The 17,478-nt window shown below is 42.5% G+C and overlaps 1 gene segment (V, D, J or C); it reads right to left on the reverse strand.

The window, feature by feature from the left end:
- The window catches only part of LOC120593962 (T-cell receptor alpha chain C region-like), a 49,449-nt gene extending 33,702 nt beyond the window's left edge, over positions 1-15,747 (reverse strand). Inside the window, 1 exon segment of the C gene segment in view lies at positions 14,845-15,747. Coding sequence covers positions 14,845-14,857 — 13 coding nt within the window.
- Between the last annotated feature and the right edge of the window lie 1,731 nt (positions 15,748-17,478).

Genomic DNA, 17,478 nt, shown 5'->3' on the forward strand with positions numbered 1-17,478 from the left:
TTTTCCACAGAGGGACTGGGAAGAGGCTTAAAGAGGTTCTCTCATTTCTCTTCCTGCCCACAAGGAGGGCTGCACTTCAATCACCCCTGATAGGAGGGTGTTTATCTCCTTTCAAAAACTCTCTAGAGAAAGTGCTCTGGCAACCACTCCTGACAGCTCATTTTCACTGTTCAAAAACCTATTAGGAAGGTTTTACCACTAACCTCACTCCCTTCTTTTTGCAGTGTTAGCTGCGTCCTGCGGTCTGAAATTGGTGGAGCTGGAGGATACAATCCTTCCAGCTTTTATTTAATGCCTCCTTCCCCAGATTTAGATATGTGACTCAATGCCCACCTTACCCTTGATCTCTTTTCTTCAATATTAACTGCCCCAATTTGCCTCTATAGACCTTATTGATCCTCCATTTCTGGGTCTGAGAGTTTCTTTTAGGGCCTATTTTCAGGCCCATATTGCTCGTGAACTTCACTACCCAGGGGAGCAGAAGGACAACTTGGGGATAGGTTGCTCTTCCCTGTGAAGCTTCTATCCTCTCTCTGTCCCTGTCCTTCCACATGTCTTGGGAAGGGGCTCCGGGTTTGGAGGAAGTCACACTTGTCAGCGTGGTGAGAGGGTGGTGCAGGGTTTCAGTTTCTGCAACACTCACCCGGTGGTACTGTGAGCAGAGTCCCTGTTCCAGCCACGCAGCTCTCTGCAGAAACCTCTCTCCTGCCTCTGTATTTAAATTATCCACGATTCTTTCTATTTCCACTGAGACACTTTCTACTCCCAGGTGAAGAACTTCACAGAACAGGCTGACATACTCCCCACTCCTCCCTCCCCCATGCCAGCTCTTCTCCTGATGCATGACAGAGCCTGACAGAAGAGCCCAAAGGGTGAAACAAAAGCTCTACTGTGTGTTGGAGATGATGTTTAGAATTATTATTATTAATAGCTAAGGTTTAATAAGCTCTCCTCATGTTTTGGGCACTATGCTAAATACTTTAGCTATATTATTTTGTTTGATCCTTACAATAACTCAACAAGTAGGTATATTTTACCCTCATTTTATGGATGGGGAAACTGAGGCTCAGAGAAGTTAAGCAATTTGCCCAGGGTCACACAGCTAGAAAAGTAGTGGAGCTAGGACTTGAATTTAGTCTTTTCTGTCTTCAAAGCTCATCCTGTACTGCCTAATCTATGATCATTGGCTTCACAACATCCAGAGGGGACACATGACATCTCAGAGACGTTGCAGAAGAAAACTCAGTGCTGAGTTTCATGTTCTACGGCAGAAATTTTGTTCTCGAACTAGATGCCCCAAGTTCTAGTGGCTCTTTTCAGAGATTTAAATTGCAGTGGGCCTAGGAGGGAGTGGTCAAAGTTAGATGTAAAAAAGTACTATCTGGCAGCAAGGGTTGCTAAATTTTGGAATTCCAGAGAGAAGCTGAGGAATTTCCTGCCCTACACCATCACACAGAGCCAAAGCATATCTCATATGCTAGGGAGTGTGCAGCGAAGCCGAGTCAGGGATGGTGGGGCACTGGGTCCCCTCTAGAGGTCTTTCCTGATATTCTCATTGGCTCAATTATTGTTTATATCTCTATTTCTTTGGAAATGTTGTATATACTCCTAAGGGCTCCTCACCATGAGCCAGAGCAAGTGTGCGTGTGTGTGCGCACATCTCATTTAAAGCAGAAAAGGGAACCAACTCCCTTTGTCCTGGGGAAAGAACATTAATAAAGAGCCCAAGCAGATGCATAGGATTAAAGTATGTTTCAAACTAATGATTTGATTGATTGCCCCTAAAGGCCCAGCCAAAGGAGAGTACAACTTACTTGGCTTCACGGTGAGCGTGGTCCCGATCCCAAAGTTTAATTTGCCTGTGTTGGTGTTACACAGTGTTCAGTGCTATTGCAATAACCTTGACTGGGGCCTCTAGGAAGACAGGTGTAGGTGGAGGAGGCAAGCAGGAAAATAAAACCTGAAATGACTGCCCATGGCCAAAACAGTCTCCTTGTAATTAGGTTAGAACATGGGATGAATGCTAATAACTAGCAACTTCCCAGCCTGATGCTCTTTGCCATAGTTTTCCTTGAGGAAATGGGCCTTGGCAGGGGCAGCTCCTGAGAAATTCACTCAAAGTGGCTACTGCTTGGTCTCCTGGGATCCCATCTTGTTTGTTATTCCTGCAGGCCCTTTGTCTATTTTCATCTAATTCCCGCCATTTCCCCCCCGCCCCCCTACATTCACTGGAACTTCCTCCTCATGCAGGCTCACGTATTTTCTCAGGGAGAGACTACATGGATATTAAAAGCTAAGTACAGTGCCCCAGGGAATATGTGCACTAATAACCTTGTTTTCCAACTGGTATCACAAACCACCCAACACAAACCAAGCAAAGAAAACACCACCTGTATTTTGACAGCTTCTGCCTGATGGAAGACAGGCTTCTTGTGAAGAATAATTAGCCAGAAAGAAGAACTTACTTGGTGTGACCAAGAGTTTGGTGCCCTTCCCGAAAGTGAGTTGGTAACTCCCAGCTCCAGAGTATGCACAGAGTTTCCTTTCTTTGCAAAAACCCTGCAGATGCTGAGAAAATCAAACCACTCACAGCACAGGAGCAGTGCTGACAAAGGCTCAGACTGTAACAATGACCAGATGACAGGCAAAAGAGAAGGGCGGTTACAGAGGCTTGCCATGGAGTCCTGCAGAGACCCCGCTGGATTTCAGAGGTCATCCAGTCCATCCTCCTCTCTTCAGACAAGGTGCTCTCTGACCAAAGACCTATCTAATTTGTCAGAGCTCCTGGGAAGGTGGCTCTCCTTTGCCAACAGCCTTTGCATTCAAACAACTGTTCCTTATATCTAACTGAAATCTGCAAACTGCAGTTTGAGTTCTTTGCATCTCCAGCTTCCCTCCTTGAAGACAGGAGATTTCATGTCAATATACTCCAAATAGAAACTCATCACAACACACCGAGCCAGTCCCAGTGGTCACCTTTGGGGAGGAAACTGATACTGAAGAAAGAGGATCAATGTGAATATTGGCTTTACTTATAATTTGAATGGTTTCTACAATAAGAAATTTTCATGTATTACTCACATTAAAATTAATAACAACATTAAATACAAACCCACAATGTACTAAAAAAAAAAAAAATGGTTCTTGGATCTCAGACAAGTCTTCCTGTGTTCCCCAGGCTAAGGAGTCTCAGGTTCTCCGGCCTAAGGTGTTGGTCCCCTGGGATCAAAGGAGAGAGCTGGGCCAGGGTGTACGGTCCGAGCAAGCTGCAGGCACGGAGGCCAGGGTGGGTTACATGTGCTTGCCCATGACAGTCTGGTTGGCTTTTGAATTATGCCAGAGCAACCTGTTCATCTTTCTGCTTAGCACTAATTTCCCACCTCCTAACAGATTTTCTTTTTAGGGGCAAAAGCATTCCTAGGTACACTGAAAATTATTTAAGGAAAGAAACAATGGCTGAAAAACTGGAGATGGCCACGACACTTACTTGGAGTCACAGAAAGTCTTGTGCCCTTTCCAAAGACAAGCCGCCTGTCTCCTGAATTCTCACAGTGATTGCCTCCAGAACAAAAACTCTGAGTGCCTGACCCCAGTGTTTTTCCTGAATGTTTCCTCTTGTTAATCTTCTCCCCTACAGGAATCACCCAGACATCTCTCCACTTTACCATAGTTTTTGTTTTCCTTTACCATGTCTTTGCCTCCTTCTCCCTGGTCCTCTATAAAACGTGATATGATTAAGGCGTTTCTGGTTTTGACTGATAAAAACTTCCATCCATGGAGTTGTGGCCCAAGAATGCATTTCTGAACCACCTGGAAACTTCTAGCTTATTTTTAACCTGTGAAAAATATTCCAAAGGAAACCCCTGTCTCTGGCCTCATAATGAACTCTTTGCTGTGCTAGAAATAAAAAAGAGTGGTTACTTTTCCTAAACAAAGAAAAGGATTTGGAAAATGGCATGGGGCGAGAAGGCTCAACACCAGATGTTGCTCTTGGCTGACATATCATCTTTGTTGCCTCTGGCATTAAAGTAGATCTCAAACAATTAGTTATCTCTCACCTATTCCTGGAACAAGGGAAATGAGAAAGCATGGGGCATCAAGGCCAGGAATCTTAGCAGAGGCGAAAGTGGGTCATTTATGATGAATGGAAGGAGAGGAGTCATAGGTAGGCTGGGGTCCTTTCCAAAACCACTTTGGTAGGAGCCAGAGATCACATTGGGTTTAACAATGTGTCCAAACAAGTCCACTGGGGACAAACCTGGGGAGAGACCTGAAGATGGACTCTGGACATAGTTTCATATTTTTCTACTTTTTATATTACATAAACAACAATAAAGATAACTGATATTTAAGCAGCAGAACACTGGCAGCAAATTTCCCAGCTCTAGAAGAGAAGAAATGGTATTTGGCTGAGCTGTGGAAGGGCTGAGAACCACGCTTCGGGGAGGGCAGAAGGCCTGAGGACCCGGAGGCTACCCACATGTCTTAGAGCCTAAGAAACTTTTCCCACCCAAACTAAAAACATTTTTAACTCAATGGGAGTCAATATCAGAAACTCACATGAACAGCACTTACTGGGGAGAACATGAAGTTGAGTCCCTTTTCCAAAGATGATTTTGTTGTAATTTTGTTCACACTGCGATTGAGGACATAACAAAAACTCCTAGTGACTCTTTTCAGGAAAGCTACGCATCCCTTGATGGATATTTCACCTTCATGGATCCTAACAAATTTCCACATTGTCTCCTCTATCCTAATAAACAGGCCTCACTATCTCTTCAGCCATCTTTCTCTCTGTCTTCTGGTTGTTTTGCTTGAATTTTATGCTGCTTATTGCAAATATGCAGAAAAGAAATTGGATGACCTTATTTGACCCTGAGAGTGAATTATAAAAGCAACAATTCTATAAACTCCTTTGTGATATCAAAAACAATTCTGTTACTTCAGGCAAAAAAAATGTCTGGGCAGACAGCCACGCTAGATATCCACTCTTCAGAGCCCAGAAAAGATGGGAACAGAAAAGAACCATGTCAGACACACATCTGAATTCCCATCTGAGATAGAACAGTGTTCCAGAGCCCTCACCTCACTCTCAGCTCTGTTCGAGAGTGGCCGTATCACCAAACTCAGAGAATACCTCACCTGAGGCCAAATACGTGTTTGCTGTACTCATTATAGCCCTGCCCTACCTGGGGGTAGTGGTAATAAATAATTTTGGCCCAGAGGGATCCCAGTCTTTTGGGAAATGATCTCTTTTCACCGTCAGTGGATACGTTCTCTCACCACCAAGTGATGGAAACCTGATGCCCTTATCACTAGCCCTGATGGGGCCTTGTTCGACTCCTGAAGAACCAAGCCCCACTGTCTTCTCCTCATTCTCTACCTGACCCACCCCCCTCGCCCCAAATATTCTTTATTGCAGTCATTAAAAAAGATTAACATTGGTTCGTCATGTTTACTAGATCTAAGGCAAACTTAGAGAGTCAGCTAGTTGGTAGCTAGCTTCCCTGTCTTTGGGCATTTCCCACAACTAAACCATCAAAAGTAGCCTATTCTATTTTAAAGCTCCTTGGATTGGTCATTTTATAGTCTTAATTATAACCTGTTGTAGGGCTGAATAACCTAGTCAGTCATTGTGACATCACTTGCCTCTTAATATTATTTTTTTGATTGCACTGTAGAGTAACTGACACCCCGGGTGCACCTCCATGAATGCGAAGCTCCTAAATTTCTTATTTTCCTCCTCCTCAAGGAGGTATATTTAAAAGTTTTTACTCTCTGTGGAGGAATTGATCATTAAACAAAAATCTTGTCGTTATGCCTGCCATTTTATTTCACTATGAATTTCCTTTCAGATGTTGATAAAGCCATGTGGGATCACCAATTGATCTTTGAATTGCTTCCCTCACCCATTGCATTTGAATAGTAAAGCTGTTTTTTAGTGAAATTTGACACACATGGGACCAGAAGTGAATATTTGTCAAAATGAGACACTTTGGGTTTCCTATTAGGGCTTTTAGAATAAATACTTATGCAGGCATGAGAGACAAAGAAGGTACTTTTTACATATCAGTGGCATTTAAAATGAGATAGATTCTCATTTTTAATAGAATGGAAGACAAGTTCTGTGGGCAAACTCACAGTAAACACACAAATCATTGCAAAACATAGTTGAAGACATACCGTGGCTACAAATAACTCATGGCCTCTATATCTCTTTATAAGAAGGAGAGCTGAGATACCATATTAAAGGCAATTTGGGATGGTCTCATTTTGCATTATTTATCATTATTGCTCTATTTTCAACAATCACGAATGTTTTATGCATTTGCAAAACTCATTTTTCAAAAGGTACAATTGTCTACATGTTAAATTCAATCTCCATTAACTTCACAGGATTTATTTGTTGGCTCAAATATAAATAGAACAAGGTCACTTACTGGGCTTTACCACCAGCTGGGTTCCAGTTCCAAAGAAGATTCTGGCATTATTATTCCCACAGCGTTTCCTGCCTTTACTGAAACCCCTGGTAAAACCCCACCAAACACAAGGCACGTTGGACTCTTTGTGATTTTAAAATTTCTGTGTCTCTATAAAATGGCCTTTTATGATAGGAAGAAAAATATTGGTTCTGCTACATAAAGCAAATTATTTTTATTTAAAAAGACCAAACTTATGAGCTTTAAAAACCCTTTTGCATTTCTAGGCTTAAATCTGCCAAAGCCGAATCAAATAATTTGTTAATTCTTGCTCTCATATGTGTGAGCTCAGGCTTAAACACTCAATCTGAAGGGGGAATACATTCCTATATCCACAGGGATGTTTTCCAGCTGCAAAGCCATCTGAACTCACATCCAGATTCTACCCAAACTCCACGGTCCTGTCTCCTACTCACTGGTCAAGAGATTTCAAAGTTTTCTCATTGTGTAATAGTGTTGATGTGGCAGCCTAAGAAAAGATTTTACCAGGAAAGAATAACAAAATGCAAACAATCCTATCTTTCCCCAAAGAAGTTCCGCCATGGACTCATGTGATGTTTTAAACAGATAAGGGAGTTATGACACACCATCTGCCACAACCCTAAAGTCGAGCCCTGAAATAAATAGAAGTGAAAATTTTCTTCTATAAGAAAGATTGTCTCTTAAAGGCAAGGGTAAGAGCGCACAAGAGCTCCTTTATTACAGAGCTGAGCATTGGTTGGGTTTTACTATACAATAAATATCAAAGAAGAGTGGGGTGGGTCAGCATCCAAGACAGTGATACCAGGTCTTGGTTAAGAGTAGAGTGTAAGTGATAGAATTTTAATTGTGGAGAGAGAAGAAGACTTGAGTTCATTCCTGACATGACTGTGACTTGTTGATTCTTCAGATTTGAAGAGAAAGGGTTCAAATCTGATTTTATTTCTCTCCTCTCAATCTGGGAGTACTAGGTGTCCAGAACAAACCAAAAGGATGTATTCTAGGGAAAATGAAAGGGGGAAGCAAGTGTAGGCAATACAGGGAAGCTGAGACATGGGCACAGCTTTAATACTGAGCTGACATACCCTAAACCTTGTCTTTGCCTCCCCCCACACTCCAGGTCAGTTTTGCCTGCCTTTGCAGCAGTCTTCCCAAGTGTAGCTCTGGAATGTCTTTTGGAAGAAAAAGAAGATATGGCCCATGGATGAAGGTGCTTGGACTAGCTGACACACAATTGTACAAACAGGTTAGCAGAGGTTTACTACAAAGGTAAAGGTAGGTAGGACCAGAGCTGAGAAATGTACTAGAAATAGGGTTCACAGAGCAGAAAGCCTGCAGCATTTAGATGAGAATTATTTTCCCACAGTAGGTTTTTTCCTTGGGATTTATCTTGATATTAGCATCATTTCCCCTTCTCTGACTGTGGGGTGCCATCCAGGAGAATGGGAAATTTTGAGACCCTGCTCTATTATGGTAGATAAGGGATGACCGTGGGGAACTAAGTCATCCTTCAGCCCTTTTCCCCAGAGGGCTGTTACTTCCCACTTGCCGTAGACACTGAGTTCTACTACTCACGTACTTGGCTGGACAGAAAGCAGAGTGCCAGTCCCAAAGATGAGCTTGTTTGCAGTACTCCCATAATTTACACAACCCTTCATAGCCTTACAATAACCCTCAAGAAGGGGCATGGTGGGATGGGGTCAGGATGGGCTTAGTCTTTCCAGGCTAAGAACACATCAGTCCTACCGCAGCAAAGGCTGACTTGCCAGGTATCCATTCAGCCTCCATATTCCCCTGACACGCCCTGACACTGCCTTTTTAGTTATATCCTTGAGGGGCTTGTGCTAAGGCCCAGAACTCTGGGTGATTCACCAGCAAGTGACCAAAGATCTTTGCAGTCATCTGCTTCCCACTCAGGACAGTGCCAGATGCAAGGATGTGTGGAAAGCAGCAGGCACACTATTTTTTACCTCCTGATCTTTGACTGTGGACCTTTCCCTTTTCTCTGAATTTGCTCTTCCAGTGGAATGAGGCTGGTTCTATCCTTGGGTAAGAATTCCAACCATATCAAAGGAAATTTGATAGTCCTTAACAACCCAGCTCTGTTACTTTAGAGGGCTAGTTAAACATTATTCATTCTGGAAGCTACTAGACCAAACATGAGAGTCAGCGGCTGACATTGCCTCTCATTGGGAGTGAAAACTCCATTTGGGTCAAGTGCATTGTCTCTAGCAGGCTGGATTGTTCTTAAAAATATAATTTGCACGCTATGCTTCATGTATTATTCAACTTGAGTCTCCTCTCCCTTACAGTCACATCTCTGAGACTTACCTGGCTTTATAATTAGCTTGGTCCCAGAGCCCCAGATCAACTGATAGTTGCTATCCACACAGACACAAAAACCTTAACAAAAACCTTCACTGTCCTTCCGGGGAGCCTATTAGAGATAAATCCTAGATAACAAGTCCAGAGCAAAGCACATGAAACAATGTAGGAATATTGACTATTGAAGATTATTTGCTCATTTAATTACATTTGATTCCCTTGCCCTTTACAGATTCCAGACACAGATGATGAAATCGAATGACTAAACATCCAAAGTTAATCTAGGTCTCTTTGCATATAAGGGAAGCATAATTGATAAACAGTTTTCAAATGGAAGAAGTTGAAGTTGCTTCACCTTTCCTGATATTTTGAAATAAAAATGCAAAAGAGAAAGCGATCATCTGTTTAGAGTTATAGCACATTTGATTCTCTAGTGTCTTATTTTCACTGCTGCTAAGATTCTCAGCAGAACCATGATATTCACGTATAGATTAAACCCATTTGGTTTACAGACAGTTCTACCTGTGAGAAACGGCGTCCTGAGGAACACAGACCCAGGCAGTCAGAGGTGTGGAAGACCCCCACCGAGCGCCGTGTTGGGAGGGTGGCCTGCTGTTCAGCGAGAACGTACCGAAGCAAGTTGGCTGCTGATGGAAAACACCTTTTCAAAATTACTCTTTGGTTCCTAGTACTTACTCGGAAAGACCTGTAATCTGGTTCCAGCCCCAAAGATGAGTTTGTCATTGCTGGAGAACACAGTGATTCTGAGGCCTACAAAATCCCCCCGAGCCCAGCGGGGCGCGCTGCCTCCACATCTTCCCCCTCTGCTCTTACCCATCCCCAGCACCAACAGCAAAGAAGATTTGGGGATACACTTAAAACACCAACTCGATGAAACAGTTTTTGTTAAGTTTCGTCCCCTGCGAATGCCTGCGGCCTATGGCGATTATGTTTTTAGTTTGCAAAGATGACAGCTCAAGATAATTCACCAGAGGAAAACAGGGAATTTCAAGCTCTGACTTTTCGGGGGGTTTGATTTAAATTACTTAACCTGTCTGTGCTTTGGCTTTTCTGTCTGTGAAATATGTTTGACCATGTGTGACACTGTTTACGTTATGAGAGAATGTTGTAAAAATAAAAGTGGTAGTGCAGTGGGTTATAACCTAAAAATGCATTTTGAATAATATGGGGAAAATGTACTTGTTCAAGGCAAGATGTTATGAACACGAGTAGGAGGGAATATGTCAGCTGAAGTTTATTGTCAAAATAACTAACAAAAAGCTTTTCTAGTAAAAACTGAAGGAGAATATATCTGTTTCATCTGTTTTCCTGCAAGAAAGTTAGTGGATAAAACCACTTAATCTGCCAGAAGAGGCAGGCCTGGAAAAGGTCAGCTGAATTCTGAGGTCTAACTGCTGGGGGACAAGAAAAAATGACCCTCCTCTTAACGGCAGTCAGTGAGTATAGATTAGGTTCCCATGACATGCTAATTTCCCTTTGCTGTTGGCAACATTAAATGAAATCAGCCAAAGTTATTTTTAAAAATGAATTCGACCATCTTAATGGTCAAACTGGCAGTGTAGTTAGATCCAGAAATTGTATCCTATCTGAGCACAGCTGGGAAATGGGAGGTGAGGGGAGGCGGGAAGAACGCCTCTGTATGATTCACAGACCTACTAGCCCACAGAAATGAGAAAGACACACTTACTTGGTGTAACAGTCACTCGAGTGCCGGACCCAAAATGGAGCGCACTCCCAAAGCCTGTCTGTGCACAATGGCTGACTCCACTACAAAAACCCTGCCACCTCTTCATTGCCACATGTCTTAAGTTCTCGGGTGGAAGCTAAAGTTTCTCAGGTAAAGAAGATTCAGGCACATGTATCCTGAAAGCCATGGTATTCCTTATTTTGTGGCAGACCTTCCTTCACGGATTTTTCCTCATCTGGGGCCCAGCTCCTGTCTCCATGTAGGCATTCGGTAGCCCATGGCAGCCACTGGCACCTCGGTGGGAACTCTGCCGGGGCCCTCCCTCAGGGAGGACTCCTTTAGGTCCCTGAGACATTTGGGGATCTCTCAGGGAGCTAAGATACTCCCGAGAAGTATAACTGACAGGTTAAAGAGGCAGGCAGCAGCATGTGGTGGGCTTGGTGCTGGGGTGGGCATGGTTCAGTAATCAAAGGAGAGAGAAAGGAGTTAAAGATGGAAGGATAGACGTGAAGTGGAAGGGTCTGAAATCAAAATTAAGAAGAGTAGACACACACACAGCTGATGTCAAAACCATCATGCCCTGCTCTGTGAGAACACATGAGTTCTGGGGGAAAGAAATGTTCCTGGCTCTGTCGGTTGCCCTGATCTATATGGCACCATTTTTCTTCTTGTACCAAGCGCTCACATGCAGCTGAGAAGGCCCACACCACACCAGGAGAACACCTCCCTATCTTATTTCTGCCTCACAAAGTTATCTGACCAAATGTTCCACGCGAGGGGCAGGAACAGCAGCCACAAAAAGATACTCAGAATCTGTTTCTCTCTTTCTAATTAGGCTGTCAATCTGTTGAGCTAATAAGTCCTATGAAGTGTCTTAATCTCTTCCAAGGAAAAGAGTCATATAAATGCAAAATAGCAGCAGCAGTAAGTCAAATGGCTTGCTGGTTATCCTTTCTTTGTCTGAAGAAATGCTGTTGAATAGAAGGAAAACTTTCTGTGTGGAGAGGAGACAGACTAGGAAAAAACACAACAGCATTTGTTTTCATTAGGCTGAGCCTATACAGCACAAAGTAAAACAGATCTGGCAATTATTTAGGTAATGTGACCGTCAATTCAGGCAATTTAGAGCACAAGGAAGGTTTCTCAAGGAAGTGCCTAAATATCTGGATCAGCTACTGACATTAATCAAATTAACTGGACAATTGTGCTGTGTAGACCCAAACTAATAAATGCACCTGCTACGGTTCTTCTGAAAGGGTTACATTTTACAAACTTAACATTAAAATGGGTGCAATATTTATACCTGCTCTCTTCATTTTGGCACCGCAATGGACATTTCCCACTTTTTCTTACTACACATGTCTTACGTTTAGAGCCAGAAAGGTAAAGGTGACCTTCTCCCTGGAGAGTCTTATCAGGCTAACACACGGAAGCTATTTAGAAATTCATTAGGTGTCTCGGATGTGAGAGCTGGTCATTTTAGATTAAGGGCTTTTTCTCAAGTGTCAAAAGACTTACGGGGAATAACGCTGAGTCTCGTTCCAGTCCCAAAGACAAGCTGTTTGTCCCAGTTTGGCACAGTGTTTCTGCCCTGTACAAAAACACTTTGTTCTGCTAATTTTCCTTTTCTTCTTCCTCTATAACTCACCAGGGGAATGCTCTATGCATTTGACTCCTACTTGGTGATAGCCTTTAAAAACCATTTATGGAAAATGCTGTCTTCCATATTTCTTAACATAAAAAAATCCAATTGCTAATGCTCTCTCTTCTCTCCTCCCCATTTTTTTCCAAAAAAAAAAAAGCTTGCCATTTACATGCTTGTAAGACAGTTTTCTCCTTGAAAAACAGTTTTTAAAGAATTCTAGTGGCTATAGTAGTGGCTTCTACTCTAATATCTATTATGTAAAATCACCTTCATTTTTTGATCCTTTCATATTCGATGTTTTGATTTCTCCCGTCATCCAAACTGATATTCTCTGTCTTAGTCTAGAACTCAGATTCAACTCACCTCAACTCTCACCCCAATTTTTGCCCTTGGCTGAAACCAAATGGGTTAGAAAAGAACCTATTAGCTAGTTTTCACATATTTTACTAACTTAAGGTAAATAAAACTTAAAAATAAGTCTTTGGTTAGAAGTTGAAAAGGCAGAGAAGATTTACCAAAAAATGAACATAGGTGGCAATTGTGGCTCATTTGGGAACATTCAAACCTACCTGGTTTGACTTGTAACATTGTCCCCTGCCCAAAGATGAGCTTTCCTGTGCTGCTAGAGCCACACTCTAATGCTGCACTTTACAAAAACTTGAAAAGGAGACCATTATTTTCCTCTTCCTGCCTCCCTATAACCCGATCTAATAACTAATATTTATTGAAGACTTATTGCGTGTCAGCCACTGTGCAAAGTTTATAGGTAGAAACTCCTTTAATCCCCTAACAATTCAGTGAGCTAGGTACTGTTATTATCCCCATTTTACAGATGAGAATAATGAGACACGAAGAGATGAGATTAGGTAATCCGCCTAAAGTCACATATAACAAGGAGTAGAGTTAGGTTTGTCCAGGCAGTTTGAGTCAAAAATTCATGTTCTATTTTGGGTACTCCTTTAAAGTGTGTATACCAGTAACATTGACAAAACAGTTAACTCATTGACCCTAATAAATGTACCATGAGCCAGTTCTCCTGAAAGACTTACATTTCATAAACTTAACATTAAAACTGGTTTAATATTTATACCCACTCTCTTCATTTTGGCACTGCAATTGACATTTCTCATTTTTTTCCCCTTGCAACACATGTCTTACATTTAGAGCTGCAAAGGCAAGGGCGACCTTCTCCCTGGAGAGTCTTATCAGGTTAACACATAGAAGCTCATTTAGAAATTCTTTAGTGCCTGTATCAAAGATGTCTTTCCTGAAGCCCCTTGGCTACGCAGCACAACTCCCCTTCCTCTCCCTGAGCTTTGCCAAGCCTGGAGCTCCAGAACCACCCTGGGAGCCAGCTCCAGCCACAGCCACAGCAAACGCTGCTGGGAACACAGTCTGGTTGTACAGAGCATAATTCTGAATAGGGTAGGGGGTCTCTAGGATGCTCCTGAAGAGTCTTAAGAAAACTCAGAGGAGGCCAGAGTTAGGATGAAACCAACTCCTTTCCTGTTATTTCTAGCAAATCCACCATAAAGCTATAAGCCAACGAGGACTGAGAGATGCAGGAATTATACGGCAGGTTTGAGTCATTCCGGATAATCCATGCTGGGGAGATATTCTCTAGAGAGGTCACTGGGATGTGCCTGAGGCCCAGAATTCCCAGTGGCACTAGACTTATCTTTGGCTGGGAGTGGGGTGGGGTGGGGAACAGTATTTACCCATGGCCTGAGGTGAGGTTGGTACATATGGACTGAGGAGGCTGTGGCATGTGATGCAAATTCTCACCTTCTCTAACTTTCAGTGCTCCTTGATGGCCATTTTTTTTTTTTTTTTTTTTTTTGGAATAGGCCTCCCTGTTTGCTCTGGGAGAAAACAGTCTCATAACCTCAACTGCTTTCCTAACATGCCCTCATGGACCCCTCCATCTAGTTATTTTGATTGAAGGATAAGCAAGGGTTCAGCTTGGATGGACAGGAGCAAAACGCTACCCATAACTGTACATTTTAAACATCTGGGCTTAAAAAGGAGACAGTTCTGAAATATTTCAAGCTGCAAGAACAGGCTTGAGAGAGTTAATTTGAAGACTCACTTGGGTTTACTGCCAGAGTCGTCCCCACTCCCCAAATCAGCTTACGGTTGCTGCCAATATTACACAGTCATAGAAAGCCTTACGGAAACCAAGCAGCCCAATGTGTACCAGGAAACTCCTTTCAATCCCCAAATCCAGCAGTGTGCTCCTCCAGCTGGGACCCTGGCCAGAGAGGCAGCAGGGAAGACCGTTTAGTATTGTGGTCAATTCACAGCAGGGTCGGTACAGAAAGGCTCTTTCGAGGTTAAATAGTTCATCCTTCCACTGCCAGACCCAGCTGCCTCCTGACTGGGCTAGCGGGGAGAGGCTCAATCCTGACAAAGCCCCTGAGAGGGATTCTCCCCCTCCAGTGCTCACTTATCCCTGCGTTCACCACAACCAGACTTTCTGCCCCAAATGGTTAATATAAAAAGGACAAGGAATCTGTTTTTCTCCAGTTCGTGCCCATTTTCACATTTATACATGGCATGTATATACACTGTATGATCATTAGGATTGATGATTAGAATGAACATAAAAAATAAAACTGGGTGCAGAAAACAGTCCCTAGATGAAGCTCCGTGCTATGGCTGCCTTTAGAAATTAAAACGTTCATTATGGATTCAGCAGAGATACTCACGGGGTTTGACCATTAACCTTGTTCCCCCTCCGAATGTGAGCGTGTTGCCCACATTATTATTCACACAGTGATCCTCGGCTCAGCAAAAACCTTCTAGAAACCACACTAAGTTTTCCCTAAAGATCTTCTGGAAGGAGCGATATCGTGAGCACAGAGAATATCAAGTAATTGTCACAGTAATAACCTGGCACAGAATCCCAGCACCAGCTTGGATTTCAGAAATGTTTCTACGTTGGATAAATGAAGGGTATTCTTTCTGAATATTCTAAAGAAGGAGTTTTGCTGCACAAGCCCAGAATACTGGCTGCCAAAATCCTAGCATATTCTCTGGTGTTTTAGATAATAATTCTCCAGGGGTTCTGAAGGTCATATGTCTCATTTGGACAAAGTAGGAATAGCTTATGTCCACGGCACCAAAGCCAAGACAGCCAGAGGGACTGTCATCACAGTGGGAGAGGCTGAGGGGGCAGCTGCCATTGCACACCTGGCAAGAGGAGTCAGCATATTGGTCCACCTCTTGAGAGTGCCAGAGCCAGACACCTCTGACCGAGGTCCAGCCCTGAGACATCTAAGGGGATTCCCACTTTCTCCCATTCCACACAACTGGAGACAATCACAGACACTGCTCAACCTTGGAATGAGCATCTGGCTTTAAATCCAGACCTTTTCATCCCCTGCTTAGACGATCACCAGGAAAAAGACTTTCACCACTTTCTATCTTTGTCCTAGTGGAGACTTTTCCATTCTCACTGTCCCTTTCCTGGGAGATAACACAACTCAAGGACTAACCTGAGATCATTCTCCTATAGGTAGATTCTCCTATCCTGTCTAGGAGATCTTTTCGAGCCTCTCTCATTTTGAGGTAACTTGAAGGAAAACCTGAGAAGGAAACTCCCTGGCATCACTCCTTCTGGCCGTCTGGGGGACCAGGGGTCTAACACCAAACAGTTAGGGACTCCAGAGAGAAAGCAAGGACATGCAGGGAATACACCAGCTCATAAAAATCCTATTTGTATTTAGTCAGTGTTGTTCATACAGCATATTCTTCTAGAGAATATCTTCCCACGGATAGATTCCTCCTTCCCATACCCATGAGAGAAGCATTTTCTTTGCTATCCACCTCTTATGCAAACCGTCTTAATTTTTCAAAAGGGGCATAATTTCTAAAGATCTCCCTAAAAAATTAAGTCTGATGACACCTGCGCTTAGTCTCCTGGCTAAGAAACAACTTGTTTTAGATACACAAGTCTGTTTTCAATGGTGCATCCATGGTGTCTGATTTATGGAGATGAGGTACAGGTGTGAGCATGTGCAAGCATTCAGGGGAAGTACGTGTCCAGTTTGCCTGGAGCAGAGCATTGTGAAAGGGAATAGTTGGAAATAAATTTGGAGAACAGAAAGGGCCCAGATTTTAGAGTGCTTTACGTGACAGGCTAAGAAGTGGGCATGATAGTTTCTTAAAGGATGGATGTCCAGACAAAGTTGGACAGGGGAGACAGGCATAAAGACGGGTAGGAAAAGCGAGTGAAAAATGTTGAATGGTAACACAGTTTTAAAAGAATAAAGAACACAGAATTCCTATGTTTAGAAGAGTCTCTCAAGGTCTTTAGCTAATAAATATTTTTTTCTGATGATAATACAATTCTTTTGGTATGAGAACTAAGTCCATTCTGGTGAGCCTCAGAGCTCTCCTTCACCTCTCCTGTCCAGAGTACAGTGATCCAGAATTGCCACTTCAGATAGTAGTCATTTTTGCCTCCATGGATTATAATGAGTGTTTTTCTTATTTTACCTTCCCTTGCACCTCAAACATCGGCAACTTTTAAATAAAGTCTGTATTGCTTATAGTACTCACTTGCTAAAACCTGCAGCCTGGTGCCTGCTCCAAAGGTGTATTTGTAGTTTCCTGAAGTAGTCACAGTGTTATATAGCTCTACGTAAACCTATATAAGTTTACCATTTCTTGGAATAACTTTGCTGTCAATTAGTAGGACAGCATATGCACTTTCCCTGTTGGAAGGTCTTGACTTCATGTTTTTCTAAAAGGAATTTATTTGAGCTAATACCTCAGTTCAAACAGAAAGTCTTCACTGCTTTGATTAGGTCTGAGTTTGCCAAACTTTCTTAACCTCGTGCTATGTTGATCTTAAGTGTGTTTATTAAGTAAAGAGGCTGTTTTAACAAACATATCAGTATTTAAATATTTAAATGATTGCTGAACTCTTTGAAGTACTTTCTGTAAGATTCTCTATGAAAGTCACTTTTTGAGCCACACAGATACATCAATGACATTATTTTATAGTCATATCTCATTTTGGAAACAAAATAGTCCTAGTAACTAGTTTGAGTCTCTCTTTTATTTATAAGTCATGTCTCTGAAAGGCTTTTGGTTATTAACATAAGAAATCCTTCTTCAGAAGATAAACCCATCATGGATGCTACAAAAAGAATGTGCCTTGACCTTTGAGGGCAGAATCAAAAGAGGAGGTGAGCAATGGACAGTAGGTTGGACTAAAGTGTGAGCCACTTCGAGTTGAGTGGTTTTAAACTGGGACATTCATTTAATTATAAAAACTCTATTTGTTAACAAAATCAGTCCCATTACCTTATTATCACACCTGATTCAGGCACAGA

The sequence above is a fragment of the Pteropus medius genome, unplaced genomic scaffold (genome assembly GCF_902729225.1).
Source record: "Pteropus medius unplaced genomic scaffold, Ma_sr-lr_union100, whole genome shotgun sequence".
Lineage (NCBI taxonomy): Eukaryota > Metazoa > Chordata > Mammalia > Chiroptera > Pteropodidae > Pteropus > Pteropus medius.